This window comes from Conger conger, chromosome 15 (genome assembly GCF_963514075.1).
Source record: "Conger conger chromosome 15, fConCon1.1, whole genome shotgun sequence".
Taxonomy (NCBI): Eukaryota; Metazoa; Chordata; class Actinopteri; order Anguilliformes; family Congridae; genus Conger; species Conger conger.
In genome coordinates, this window is record NC_083774.1 from 1,328,561 (window position 1) to 1,343,855 (window position 15,295).

A 15,295-nucleotide genomic window follows, 5' to 3' on the forward strand; every position below is an offset into this window, starting at 1 on the left:
TGTGATTGTGAGTGTGCATGTGTCCGTGTCCACCGTCTCTGGATAGTCTGGCGATGTCTGGGGCTATTATCAGTCAGTCGCATGCCTGTGTGTGTGGCTCGGAGACAGGTGTGTGTGGTGTGTGTGTGGTGTATGTGGCTCAGGTGTGTGTGTCTCAGAGACAGGTGTGTGTGGTGTGTAACTCAGGTGTGTGTGTCTCAGAGACAGGTGTGTGTGGTGTATGTGGCTCAGAGACAGGTGTGTGTGGTGTATGTGGCTCAGAGACAGGTGTGTGTGGTGTGTAACTCAGGTGTGTGTGTCTCAGAGACAGGTGTGTGTGGTATGTGTGGCTCAGGTGTGTGTGTCTCAGAGACAGGTGTGTGTGGTGTGTAACTCAGGTGTGTGTGGCTCAGAGACAGGTGTGTGTGGTGTGTAACTCAGGTGTGTGTGGCTCAGAGACAGGTGTGTGTGGCTCAGGTGTGTGGCTCAGGTGTGTGTGTCTCAGATAGGTGTGTGTGGTGTGTGTGTGGTGTGTGTGTCTCAGAGACAGGTGTGTGTGGTGTGTGTGGCTCAGGTGTGTGTGTCTCAGAGACAGGTGTGTGTGGCTCAGGTGTGTGTGGTGTGTGTGTGGTGTGTCTCTCTCAGAGACAGGTGTGTGTGTGGTGTGTGTGGCTCAGAGACAGGTGTGTGTCTCAGAGGCAGGTGTGTGTGTGTGTCTCAGAGGCAGGTGTGTGCAGGTGGGGCGGTCAGACTGTGCAGAGAGCCTGTGGGCATGCGGGAACTCTCCCCACGCTCGTACACCTCAGCCCCACCCGGGACCTGGGAGCCCGTCTGGAGAGCTGAGAGGGAGAGGGAGAGGAGCAGAGAGAGAGGGAGGAACAGAGAGAGAGGAGCAGAGAGAGAGGAGCAGAGAGAGGGGAGCAGAGAGAGAGGAGCAGAGAGAGGAACACAGGGAAATACAGAGACATTAAACTACATTTTAAGTGAAACGTTTGCATTTGCTGAAAGCTTCAAAAGACAGGAAATTAAATTGATCAGCCCTAATGTTAACACCAGCCTGCTCTGCATCAAGGTGCATCAGCACCTCTCTGACAGCTGCCTCAGCCCTGGACTGGGTAGGTAGGCTACTCACCTCTGAGCAGGTTGCTTAAGAGCTTAAGATTCAAACCTGGCGACCGCGCTCAGTGTAATTTGGCTTTGTAGTTGTCGTTTGTGACATTTGCTTTGGAAGCAAGCTGCAGTGCTACGCTAACAAAGGACCATGCAAGCTGCAATGCTACGCTAATAAAGGACCATGCAGGCTGCAGTGCTACGCTAACAAAGGACCATGCAGGCTGCAGTGCTAATGGAATGTGCATAAAGATGGCGGACCTCCATCAATTTTTGGATCAGGCACAGGCGTGTGTGTGAGCGTGTTTGTGCGTGCACACGATGTGTGTGTTGTTCTGCAAACTCACTTGTGGGCACTGGAAGGATGACGGAGGTGAAGTTGCCAGGCAACATGACGTGGCTTCCCAGCATGCTCCGGGCTGGAGCGGGGGCTCCAGGTGTGGGGAAGGAGAGAAGGTCTGGCCTTGCACCTGAGAGGACATGGAGCAGAGACACGGCTACATCATTTCCCCTGTTCTCACCCTCAGGTCCACATTAACCTAGGCTATTGGCACCTTAGGCACTGGGCTATAGGCACCTTAGACACTAGACACCTTAGCCACTGGGCTATAGGCACCTTAGACACTGGACTGTTGGCACATTAGCCACTGGACTGTTGGCACCTTAGACACTAGGCTATAGGCACCTTAGACACTAGGCTATAGGCACCTTAGACACTAGGCTATAGGCACCTTAGGCACTGGGCTATAGGCACCTTAGACACTAGGCTATAGGCACCTTAGACACTAGGCTATAGGCACCTTAGGCACTGGGCTATAGGCACCTTAGACACTAGACACCTTAGGCACTGGGCTATAGGCTCCTGGAGGCCTGTGGTGTAGTAAAAAGTGAAAGGTCAGAGGTCGGCCCCACCTGCTCGCGCTGCGGTTCCCGCGGCGGCCGTCTGCGTCTCCCCCAGGAGCATCTCCTGCAGCAGACTGTCGATGTGCGCCTCCCCCAGGAGACGCACCAGCTGCAGCTGCTCCACCATCTGCCAGGCCACGCTCTGCAGGGCGGGCAGCGTGAGGAGCAGCTCTCCCAGCCGGCCTCGCTGCTCGCTGGCCGTCCCCTCCAGCAGCACCTGGGTCTGGAACCGCAGCCTCCGCACCGCCTGGGGGCACTCCAGCCCGGGGCAGTCTGGGCCAGGGGGGCAGAGAGACGCCAACATCAACCCAAAACTCAACCCCATCTGGGCCAGGGGGGCAGAGAGACGCCAACATCAACCCAAAACTCAACCCCATCTGGGCCAGGGGGGCAGAGAGACGCCAACATCAACCCAAAACTCAACCCCATCTGGGCCAGGGGTGCGGAGAGACGCCAACATCAACCCAAAACTCAACCCCATCTGGGCCAGGGGGGCAGAGAGACGCCAACATCAACCCAAAACTCAACCCCATCTGGGCCAGGGGGGCAGAGAGACGCCAACATCAACCCAAAACTCAACTCCACTCCATATGCTTCCCAATAATAATAATAACGATAATAAGTTATGTAGCTCACGCTTTTATCCAAAGTGACTTACAGTTGATCAGACTAAGTAGGGGCCAATCCCCCCGGGAGCAATATAGGGTTAAAGGCCTTGCTCAAGGGCCCAACAGCTGCGGATCTTATCGTGGCTACACCGGGGCTTCAACCACCAACTGTCTGGCTCCCAGTCATGTACCTTACCCACTAGCCTACAGGCTGCCCCAGTCATGTACCCTATCCACTAGGCTACAGGCTGCCCCAGTCATGTACCTTAGCCACTAGGCTGCAGGCTGCCCCAGTCATGTACCTTATCCACTAGCCTACAGGCTGCCCCAGTCATGTACCCTATCCACTAGGCTACAGGCTGCCCCAGTCATGTACCTTAGCCACTAGGCTGCAGGCTGCCCCAGTCATGTACCTTAGCCACTAGGCTACAGGCAGCCCCAGTCATGTACCTTAGCCACTAGACTACAGGCAGCCCCACAAGATGATGGATGACTAAGCAATGCCACACAGGACATCCTGCCCATGTCTGTTTTCCTCCAAAGGGTCAGGAGTACTACAAAAGCCCAAGGGGAGCTTGGGGCACAGGGTGTTGATGATGTTGCGTGGGTGATGTGGGTGATGTGGGTGATGTGGGTGATGTGGGTGATGTGGGTGATGAGGGTGATGAGGGTGATGAGGGTGATGTGGGTGATGAGGGTGATGTGGGTGATGAGGGTGATGAGGGTGATGATGAGGGTGATGAGGGTGATGAGGGTGATGTGGGTGATGTGGGTGATGTGGGTGATGTGGGTGATGAGGGTGATGAGGGTGATGATGAGGGTGATGAGGGTGATGAGGGTGATGAGGGTGATGATGAGGGTGATGAGGGTGATGAGGGTGATGAGGGTGATGAGGGTGATGATGGTGATGAGGGTGATGAGGGTGATGATGTGGGGACGCGTCGGGCTGACCTGGGGAAAAGAACACGATGGCCTTCAGGCAGGCGAACTCTCCGTCGGTGACGTCCAGCTCCCTCAGGGGCTTCACAAGCTCCTCCTGGATCCGGGCGGCCAGTCTGGACACCTCCACCTCCGGCCCGTGCACCGGGATGATGAAGTCATTTCCTGTGCAGAGAAGCAATGAGGCTCCTGTACTCTAGAGACAGACACTGATGCTCCTGTACTCTAGAGACAGACATTGATGCTCTTGTACTCTAGAGACAGACATTGATGCTCTTGTACTCTAGAGACAGACATTAATGCTCCTGTACTGTAGAAACAGACACTGAGGCTCTCGTACTCCAGAGCAGAAGCATGGGGTGTGAGGGCCTCTCATTGGCCCCTCTTACCCAGCAGGATAATGTCATCGTAGGGCATGGAGCGCCGGGCCACTCCCAGGATCAGGTGCTCTGCTGAGTGGGCCCGCAACAGAACCACCTGCACACACACACACACACACACACACACACACACACACCATTAAACAGCGCACACACACACACACACACCATTAAACAGCACACACACACACACACACACACACACACCATTAAACAGCACACACACACACACACACACACACACACCATTAAACAGCACACACACACACACACACATCATTAAACAGCACACACACACCCACACACACACATACACACGCCATTAAACAGCACACACACACACACACCATTAAACAGCACACACACACACCATTAAACAGCACACACACACACACACACATCATTAAACAGCACACACACACACGTGCACACACACACACACACCATTAAACAGCACACACACACACACACACACACACACACCATTAAACAGCACACACACACACACACACACATCATTAAACAGCACACACACACACACACACACAAACATACACACACCATTAAACAGCACACACACGCCATTAAACAGCACACACACACACACACATCATTAAACAGCACACACACAGCATTATACAGCACTGTGAAACGCCAGCACAACTACAACCACACACACACAGTACTGTGAAACGCCAACACAACTACATACACCCACACCACTAAACAGCACTGTGAAACGTAAACACTGTACACACACACACCATTAAATGGCATAGTCATATGCTAACAACCACCCACACACAGACACTGCTGTACATCAGCTGTGTTCATATCATAAGCTGTGTTCATATCGTGAGCTGTGTTGGTCATATCATCAGCTGTGTTCCTAGCATGAGCTGTGTTCATATCATAAGCTGTGTTCATATCATAAGCTGTGTTCATATCATGATCTGTGTTGTTTATATCATGAGCTGTGTTGTTTATATCATGAGCTGTGTTTATATCGTGAGCTGTGGTGTTCATATCATAAGCTGTGTTGGTCATATGAGCTGTGTTCATATCATAAGCTGTGTTGGTCATATCATGAGCTGTGTTCATATCATAAGCTGTGTTGTTCAATGAGCTGTGTTCATATCATAAGCTGTGTTGTTCAATGAGCTGTGTTCATATCATGAGCTGTGTTGTTCAATGAGCTGTGTTCATATCATGAGCTGTGTTCTTCACTACAGCACGACATTTTAAACCAGAGCCTCATGAAGCTTCCTGATTTACCCCACAAATGTCATCTCTCCAATCAGACCCACCCTGTCATCCACTGGCAGTGCACAGAACTCTGGGATGCGCTTGGCCCACTCCACCAGCAGGAGGAGCTGTTGCTTCATGGACTCGCACACGTCCCCCACGCTGGCGATCTTCTTGGTCCCGATGTCACAGATGGGCGGGGTCAGTGCTGAGAACTACAGACGGCAGGCGGGGGGGTGGTGAGGTGGCGTCGGCAGAATTTGACCTGAATACCGCCGCAGTTTAAACAAAATAGGGGGGGTTACGATAAGGGGACGGTAAATTGATCCTGGATTGGTTGTTGGAAGTATTTTGAGCGTAGTTACACAATCGCCCAAATGGTAAACAGCGCGGCGGTATGATGAAAAAATGTGTGTGTGAGTTTTGGAGTGGGTGTAAAAGGCCAGAGATATGCCCTTACTGGAATCTCCAGAGCATGCACAATGCTTTCCAAATGTGAACAGCTCCTATATTTAGTTCCATTTCAGCCATTGAGTAAAATGAGAATCATATGACATGTAGCTTCACCTCGTTTTGCTCTGCATTTGTGTTGAATCATCCTATTAATTTCCCCCACATTCCTCTGAAATGTAAGGAGCATGTCTGGTAGCCATTAAGCGTTCGGGGCGAATGGGAGGCTGGCTGAAATGGCCAGGCTCTGTAGTTAAATATGCCGCCATCAGAAAGGCCCTGCGGTCGGTTTCCTGTTTCAGCTCAGTAACTGCATCCAGGACTCAGCGCTCGCAGTACTTCCCTGTGAACCCCCAGGGAACACCAGTCCTATCTCGTCTCCGAAAACGCAGACATCGCTAAGTTCTTACATCTGACCTCCGTCTCTCCCGAGCTCAAAGCCCGATCGGGAGTGTGATGGGGGTTGCAGGATGTGAGTTTGATGGGGGTTGCAGGATGTGAGTTTGATGGGCGTTGCAGGATGTGAGTTTGATGGGGGTTGCAGGATGTGAGTTTGATGGGCTTTGCAGGATGTGAGTTTGATGTGTGTTGCAGGATGTGATGTCGCCGGCCGATGCTGCCGGGCGGGCCGTGTGATTGGACAGGAGCTGGAGCTCGGGCCTACCTGGTGTGCGCTGGCCTACCTGGTGTGCGCTGGCCTACCTGGTGAGCGCTGGCCTACCTGGTGAGCGCTGGCCTACCTGGTGTGCGCTGGCCTCGGCCTGCAGGAAGACCCTGATGGAGAGGGAGCCCAGGTCCACTTCGTCTGCCCTGCGGTTACTGATGCGGTCGCGCTCGTTCTGGACCGCTGGAGAGAGAAGCAAAGGAGCATCGGTGTATCACACTGCCAAAATAACGCCCAAAGTCTCGTACTGTACAGACATTCCCATGATAACATGAAACTCCTGGGATCACCAGCGGTTCTTGGCACTCAGTGACTGTAATTTGATACTCCCTGCTATATTTTGTATTTTTTTTGCCCCTAACTCCACTCACCGGGAGAGACTAGGAAAAGATGAAAGAAAAAGAGGTAAAGACAGGCAAATGGAATGTCCTTGCTCCTTTAGACGTCAGTTACAGGCAGATGCGTGGCAGATTGGGAGAGGTGGATCCACTGGTCGATCATTTATACATCAGAAAAAATTATTTTGCAAAGGATGCGCTGATGTTTTCGTGCTCAAAAGAAAGATTGGGAGTTCCTAACTTCTGCTTCTGTGTGTCGTAACGGGTTGGAATGTCCCTAAAGATGGCAGACCTTGATTGATTTCCAGGTCCATTTCTATCTCTTGCATAACAGCCTGACTCGGTGCTTTGAGAACCGTGTCTTCCTTAAAGGCCAACAGCAAATATTTATCCACACTTAACCTTGTTAATTATTCATGTGAAGAGGCCATTCACTGATTTTCGAATCCTCATTTTGCTTGCTCAGTTATCTGCTGACCGTTGACCTGTTAAATCGTGTTGAAGAAAGAATACATTCCTGCTGTTCTGTGACTCTTTATTTATTTGGTACCTCTTTGGACAGGGAGTGAAATTTTGTTCTGTGTTCTGTCCACAGTACGCTTCTGCAAGCCATGGAAACACATCCAGAGCCCATAGTCATGGACCCAAAGTACCACGCCACGGCATGGTAAAGTACGGTATGGCTCCACAGTGGAAAGGGGGCAATGGTGATTCTAATACAGCAATGTCCCCTTCCCCCCCCCCCCCCCCCCCCACGGCTTGTGAAGAGAATTGTGAAGTGGGTTTCAGCAGATTACTTGGGGGAATAATTATGAAATATGCTTTTTATAATGTGGGATATTCGACTGAATTCTCCATGACCAAAATCATAACATTTAGCTGGTGCCTGATGAAGTCATGACTTGGCATTTGGCAAACTGTACTGCTGTCTGTCTAATCTTTGTTTATTAACATTTTTTTTGTTGTCTTGTTTACCTGCGAGAATGCTGACATGAATTTAGTGGTGTAATCTCATAAATAGGACCTGTAATTTTTCAGATTATCTGACCAAAATTTTGTATTTTTTCACATTTCATGCCGATGATTCTCTTTCTCATTTTACATTGGAATACATTCTGTATTTAGCTCACTATTTCACTTGAGTTAATTCCACTAAAACTATTATTACTATTATTTTACTATGATGAATACTACATGCTGGCCTTTTCGCAACTGGTGTGCCTGAGGTGAGGAGCAATCCTTTAAAAAAATAATGAAAGTTCTCATTGAAAATAACGTAAATGGACAAATTCTATTCACAAAAGCCAAAATAAATAACATTCAAATGCACTTCACTGAATGAAAACACCAAAGGAACATTGTGTACCGAGAGATTCCGTAAATTTGGGAAGTGTGCCACGGGACAAAGGTTGGGAAACACGGCAGAATTCCAGCTCACCTTCCTTCCTCATTCCCGCTCGGAAGCACTTCCGTAGCCGGCAGTACCGGCACTGGTTCCTCTTGTCCTTATCCACCACACACTGCCTGTTAAACCTAACACACACACTGCCTGTTAAACCTAACACACACACTGCCTGTTAAACCTGACACACACACTGCCTGTTAAACCTGACACACACACTGCCTGTTAAACCTGACACACACACTGCCTGTTAAACCTGACACACACACTGCCTGTTAAACCTGACACACACACTGCCTGTTAAACCTGACACACACACTGCCTGTTAAACCTGGCACACACACTGCCTGTTAAACCTAACACACACACTGCCTGTTAAACCTGACACACACACTGCCTGTTAAACCTCACACACACACTGCCTGTTAAACCTGACACACACACTGCCAGTTAAACCTTACACACACACTGCCAGTTAAACCTTACACACACACTGCCTGTTAAACCTGACACACACACTGCCTGTTAAACCTGACACACACACTGCCTGTTAAACCTAACACACACACTGCCAGTTAAACCTTACACACACACTGCCTGTTAAACCTTACACACACACTGCCTGTTAAACCTAACACACACACTGCCTGTTAAACCTGACACACACACTGCCTGTTAAACCTAACACACACACTGCCTGTTAAACCTGACACACACACTGCCTGTTAAACCTGACACACACACTGCCTGTTAAACCTGACACACACACTGCCTGTTAAACCTGACACACACACTGCCTGTTAAACCTGACACACACACTGCCTGTTAAACCTGACACACACACTGCCTGTTAAACCTTACACACATACTGCCTGTTAAACCTGACACACACACTGCCTGTTAAACCTGACACACACACTGCCTGTTAAACCTAACACACACACTGCCAGTTAAACCTTACACACACACTGCCTGTTAAACCTTACACACACACTGCCTGTTAAACCTAACACACACACTGCCTGTTAAACCTAACACACACACTGCCTGTTAAACCTGACACACACACTGCCTGTTAAACCTAACACACACACTGCCTGTTAAACCTGACACACACACTGCCTGTTAAACCTAACACACACACTGCCTGTTAAACCTAACACACACACTGCCTGTTAAACCTAACACACACACTGCCTGTTAAACCTGACACACTCACTGCCTGTTAAACCTGCCTGTTAAACCTGACACACACACTGCCTGTTAAACCTAACACACACACTGCCTGTTAAACCTAACACACACACTGCCTGTTAAACCTAACACACACACTGCCTGTTAAACCTTACACACACACTGAACACACACGCTGCCTGTTAAACCTAACACATACACTGCCTGTTAAACCTGACACACTCACTGCCTGTTAAACCTGCCTGTTAAACCTGCCTGTTAAACCTGACACACACACTGCCTGTTAAACCTTACACACACACTGAACACACACGCTGCCTGTTAAACCTAACACACACACTGCCTGTTAAACCTAACACACACACTGCCTGTTAAACCTAACACACACACTGCCTGTTAAACCTGACACACACACTGCCTGTTAAACCTGCCTGTTAAACCTGACACACACACTGCCTGTTAAACCTAACACACACACACACACACACACACACACACACACACAGATCAACAGACAAACTGACAGATTTACAGACAAAAAAACGGACATTGTGTTATTTAGCTGCCACTTACAGTTGATTACACGAAGTAAGGGACAATCCCCCCGGATCAATGCCCAACAGCTGCACTGATCTTATCATGACTACACCGGGGCTTGAACCACCAACCTTCCGGGTCCCAGTCATTTACCTTAGTCACTAAGTCCCAAATGGGTATCTGGTGCATCTGTTGTTCTCACACATGGGAGTGAGTGTGGCTCTCACACATGTTGAGAATGATACGTGCATGTGCTGTGTGTGCATATACTTTCTTTCTTTGTGAGAATTGATTTACCACCTGGGGCAGCCTGTAGCCTAGTGGCTAAGGTACATGCCTGGGGCAGCCTGTAGCCTAGTGGCTAAGGTACATGACTGGGGCTGCCTGTAGCCTAGTGGCTAAGGTACATGACTGGGGCAGCCTGTAGCCTAGTGGCTAAGGTACATGACTGGGGCAGCCTGTAGTCCAGTGGCTAAGGTACATGCCTGGGGCAGCCTGCAGCCTAGTGGCTAAGGTACATGACTGGGACCCAGAAGGTTGCTGGTTCAGCCCCCTATGTAGCCGATCCACACAAACTGTTGGACCCTTAACCCCACATTGCTCCGGGGGGGTTGTCCCCTGTTTAGTCTAATCAACTAGGTGTAGTCCTCTCACCTGCAGGTGTAGGCGTAGTTCTCTCACCTGCAGGTGTAGGCGTAGTCCTCTCACCTGCAGGTGTAGGCGTAGTTCTCTCACCTGCAGGTGTAGGCGTAGTTCTCTCACCTGCAGGTGTAGGCGTAGTTCTCTCACCTGCAGGTGTAGGCGTAGTTCTTCCTCACGCTCCTCCTGAAGAAGCCCTTGCAGCCGTCGCAGCTGGCTGCGCCGTAGTGCTTCCCCGTGGCGCGGTCTGCGCAGATGGAGCACGCGCTCCCATTGGCTGCTGCGGGCGGGAGGGCGAGCTCTGTCACCAGGGGCTCTGAGAGTGACAGACGAGCTGGAATCAACATTCACTCCTCTTCCTCAATTCAGTCCATGCTTCATAACCATACAGACACAGCTTAAAGTACATATTCCTAAAAACACACAAAGCATTTTAATACTCATGTATTTTCACACCAAAGTCTCCGTCCACTTCCTGGAAAATGAGACTTGACATGTACCAGCGGGCGAGGATTTAGGTCAAATGTCACTTTTCCGTTCCCCTCCAATCAGTGTCCTGTGTGTTCCTCCCCCGAGAGCCACAGGCTACGGCTCTGCTTCCCCCCCCTCAACGTCAGTCAGATCCACTCCCTGCCCTCCAGACATCCCCCCCAAAAGAGCCAAGTTAGTATCACTTTATTTGGAGGCTCCTACATAAGCGCTGTGTAACTACTTCATAAGCACTACATAGTCCATACTTCATAAGTGCAACAGTTATCAGTGCTTATGTCAGTAACCAACTTTAGGATCTTGTGTCAGATCACTTATGTCTGGGTCATGTCACTTGCCACATATGCCTATTTGCGATTATTGACATAAGCACTGCTTACGTAGTGCTTATGAATGTGTTGTGTATTTTTTATGTTGTTGTTTGGCTCTTGGGGAGAAGACTTCAAATAAAGTGCTTCAGATTTAGTTTAGTTGAGAGAAGTGTAGCCTCATGCATTGAAGAGAGGCGATATTGATGTCTACTGTACGAGGTTGATCTTGAGCGTCACGGAGAGGTCAACAGGCGAAGCTCCACAGTCACAGTGGAGGGATGTACGGTAGGCTCAATGCCTTTGAAATTTTTTAATTGAACCTTTATTTTGTACAGGGTAGGCTGACTGAACACACGCTCATTTACAGCAACGGCACTGTGGCCGATGACGTACCGTCAGACTGAAGGGACATGGCTTCACAGCCTGACAATAGCCAGGTGATCAGACACTGAAATTGACTGTGTGTTGTAGCTCTACAAGTCTCCTCTCCTTACTACAGGAGCATAAACTCGCAAAACAATGCAGTTTGGCTAAGTGGAACTGGCCGTGAGTCATGAACCAAAGTTGCCGTCTGTATCTCGCTGAAGCGGCGTTGAGTCTCTTTTTCTTCAAAGCTCTACGTCGGTGTTCTAGAACTCCACTGCTTTCAAATGACAGCAGTGATTGTTACATCAGCTCTAGAACATTCAGTTAAGAACACTCTGGTCACACTTCTGTGACCTCACACCTGCCACTGTGTGCTGTGTTCCAGGTCAGGTCCCGTCAGCGCTCAGCTGACTAAACGCGTAGAGCATGCATTTACATAATGCCAAGGGCCTCGGGCTGGATGTGTAGATTATACACACAGATTAGACTTTAAACTTTGACGTTTCCCACAGGATTTTTACCTTGTGTGCTCATACGCACAGGAAGTTAAAACATGGTCTAACAAACAGGTTGTCAATAAAAAGGTTCAAAGGTAGCTTGCCTTCAGAAGATATAAAATATCAGCTGGATTTAATCAGTAGGATTAATTATCTGCCACCATTTTCCAGTGCAATGTTTAGGTAAGAAGATTATATTGTACCTTTCAATGGCCACCTTTTAGAGTGTGGGTTACATTACATTACATTACATTAATGGCATTTGGCAGACGCTCTTATCCAGAGCGACGTACAACAAAGTGCATACCCATAACCAGGGATAAGTGCGCTGAAAGACCCTAGAGGAAAGTGCAATTTCAGCTGCTACCTGTAAAACAAAGATAAGGACCAGGACCAGGGGTTGATTATAAACTAACTGTTGCATTTACTGCACCATTAGAAACGAGAACTGTAGATCACAGAAGATCTTTTCCCAGCATGAGGAAGCAGTCTAAATGCCTTAGTCTGTGGAAACGCATCTGTGACAGAGGGAGAGAGGTTCAACACCTGCTCAGTGTTGCTGGAAGAGTCCGACAAATTACTGTTGAGCATGTTCTCCATTTTAATATATTCACCAATTTATTCTAAATGGTAGATTACAGATCAGCAAAGCTGTTTGTTATTTATCTGTGTTATTCTACAGACGGCTCTCAGACCGGCCCCACAGACAGACAGCTGGTTCCACAGACAGCACTCTTACCCGGTTCCACAGACAGCACTCTCAGACTGTCGAACTCCAGCATGGTGTAGGAGGGGTCAAGGGTCATGGTGTAGTCGGTGGAGTCCAGGTCCAGTGTGGTTCCGGACAGCTTCATGGTGTCCTCCTGTCCGATCCGACACAGGTGCTCTGATATAGCCTGGGCTTTGACTGTGCTCTCCTGTCCCACTCCGTGTTCCTGTGCTCTCCTGTCCCACGCCGTGTTCCTGTGCTCTCCTGTCCCACTCCGTGTTCCTGTGCTCTCCTGTCCCACTCCGTGTTCCTGTGCTCTCCTATCCCACACCGTGTTCCTGTGCTCTCCTGTCCCACACTGCGTTCCTGTGCTGCTCACTCCAACCGCCTTCGCACGTTGCCTCGGTGTGTTTTTGGTAATTTGGGCGTTTTTTTTGGCACCAGCCGTCCCACAGAGGCTGGCTGTGATGAGGTGTCCAATAGAGCTGTGCTCCAATGTGCCTCTTTCCCTCGTTCCCCCGCTGTGAACCTTAAACCTTCTCCTGGACCCTCTCCGGGCGTGAGGTTGGGTCTGTATTCACTCTCCGCAGGCCCGCGCCCTTCTCTCCACGCCTGCTGCTGCCGTCTTCGGGACGCTCCAAATCAGAGTGAACCAAACTTTGTCCCTTCCTGTCTGTCTGCCAGGGCAGTGACGATTGGCCCAGTGCATATCTGCTGTTCCGTTATCAGCTTCTGTGGTCTGACTCAGGGTGACGAGGCATCGTAAAGAGAGCAGATATCTCACCGTCCGGAGAAAAACACACACAGACCCGGCCGTACAGGAATTTACAGGCCAGACTGCAATTTTAATTATGATGGAGAAACCATAAAAACAAAAATGAAAGAATAACCAACACGCTATAAATTTGTATTTACAGCAACTAAGATCAATATTAGAGGAATTATTTTGTATGAGGGAAAACTTCTTGTCAGTAAATATTGAGATAATTCAACGCCCTTCGAATGGTGACTGTGCCCTGGAGAGAGAGTCTCCCGTGTGCAAACACTGCCGCTGGTGTGTGTGTGATGACAGGAGAGGGCTTCACCCAGACACTCTCTTATTTGTTCTGAGTAAGGAGCGAAATCTCACATAATCAGTTGCATCATATGTGTACAGTTGTCAGCAGGTCACTGATTGGTCAGCTGTGTTTCCTGGCAGTCAGCCTTCGGCACCCTCCGAAGGGGGAGGGGCCTTCTCATTGACCTTTGCCCCTGTGGTACTCCAGCTACTTGGAGCTATCGATCAGTGACAGAGACCATGTGACCCTGCCATGTGACCCTCCCCCCCCCCCCCCCCCCCCCAGCTCGTTAGAACTCTGTCTCAGCAATTAGCCGTGGTGGCGCAGCAGGCTAAGGCGCAGCAGACCTGCGGTTGCAGTTTGCTGCAGTTGCACACCGGGGACCGGGGCTCGACCCCAGGTCCTGCCAAAAGTCAAGTTTGGCCGGCTCACGTGGAGCAGAAATAATTGGCTCGCTGCTCCAGAGGGAGGGACTTGGCAGGGTTAGTAGATCGCCGCACAAACAAGCACCTCGAGCGCCTCGGAATTACGGTTACAACTTGGGAGGCGAGGCGGCTTGAAGAAGGCATGTCGCTCTCCCGTTGGCCATTTATAAAAAAATGTATTAAAAAAAACTCCTGCGCTCCCTCCCTCCCTCTCCCTCTCCTGTGCTCCCTCTCTCCCTCTCTCTCTCCCTCTCCCTCTCCTGCGCTCCCTCCCTCTCTCTCTCTCCCTCTCCTGCGCTCCCTCCCTCCCTCTCTCCCTCTCCCTCTCCTGCGCTCCCTCCCTCCCTCTCTCCCTCTCCTGTGCTCCCTCCCTCCCTCTCTCCCTCTCCTGCGCTCCCTCCCTCCCTCTCTCCCTCTCCTGTGCTCCCTCTCTCCCTCTCCTGTGCTCCCTCTCTCCCTCTCTCTCTCCCTCTCCTGCGCTCCCTCCCTCCCTCTCCCTCTCCTGTGCTCCCTCTCTCCCTCTCTCTCTCCCTCTGCCTCTCCTGCACTCCCTCCCTCTCTCCCTCTCCCGCGCTCCCTCCCTCTCTCCCTCTCCCGCGCTCCCTCCCTCTCTCCCTCTCCCGCGCTCCCTCCCTCCCTCTCTCCCTCTCCCTCTCTCCCTCCCTCCCTCCCTCCCTCACTGCCGCCAAAGCAAAATACTATCAAACACAAATTCAGAACTCCGCTTCTAACCCCTGGAAACTGTTCTCCATTTTGTCCTCTCTCCTCAACGCACCGCCTCCTCCACCTCAGTCCTCCTTCGCTGCTGATGACTTTGCTGACTTTTTCGATGAGAAGGTCACAGTCATCCGCAGATCCTTTACAACCACCGCCCCCCTTACTGTGCCCTTCCCCCCCCTCTAGGCCCATCCCTTCCTTTTCCACTTTCTCCCCCCTTACAGACTGATGTTTCTCAACTCCTGCTCTCCCACCGCCCTACAACCTGTGCCCTTGACCCTATCCCCTCTTCTCTTCTCCAGACTATCACACCTGACATTCTCCCATTTGTCACC

General features: G+C 50.4%; 1 protein-coding gene across 1 annotated transcript; it reads right to left on the reverse strand.

Annotated features, from left to right (window-relative positions):
- Window positions 1–497: 497 nt before the first annotated feature.
- On the reverse strand, window positions 498–13,798 carry hnf4b (hepatic nuclear factor 4, beta). Its single transcript, XM_061222010.1, has 10 exons — window positions 12,791–13,798; window positions 10,539–10,704; window positions 8,055–8,149; window positions 6,355–6,461; window positions 5,227–5,379; window positions 3,929–4,016; window positions 3,552–3,704; window positions 2,002–2,265; window positions 1,437–1,559; window positions 498–818 (listed from the first exon to the last, which is right to left on the reverse strand). The coding sequence occupies exons 1-10, from the start codon at window positions 12,903–12,905 to the stop codon at window positions 697–699; spliced, it is 1,386 nt and encodes a 461-aa protein (XP_061077994.1). The 5' UTR covers window positions 12,906–13,798; the 3' UTR covers window positions 498–696.
- Between the last annotated feature and the right edge of the window lie 1,497 nt (window positions 13,799–15,295).

Coding starts and splice junctions, on each gene's coding strand:
- hnf4b (XM_061222010.1), bottom strand. CDS start 12,905: ATGAAGCTGTCCGGAACCACACTGGACCTGGACTCCACCGACTACACC. Junction 8,150..10,538: donor AACTACGCCTACACCTGCAG/GTGAGAGAACTA, acceptor TGTGTGTGTTAG/GTTTAACAGGCAGTGTGTGG. Junction 4,017..5,226: donor CACTGCCAGTGGATGACAGG/GTGGGTCTGATT, acceptor GTGTGTGTGCAG/GTGGTTCTGTTGCGGGCCCA.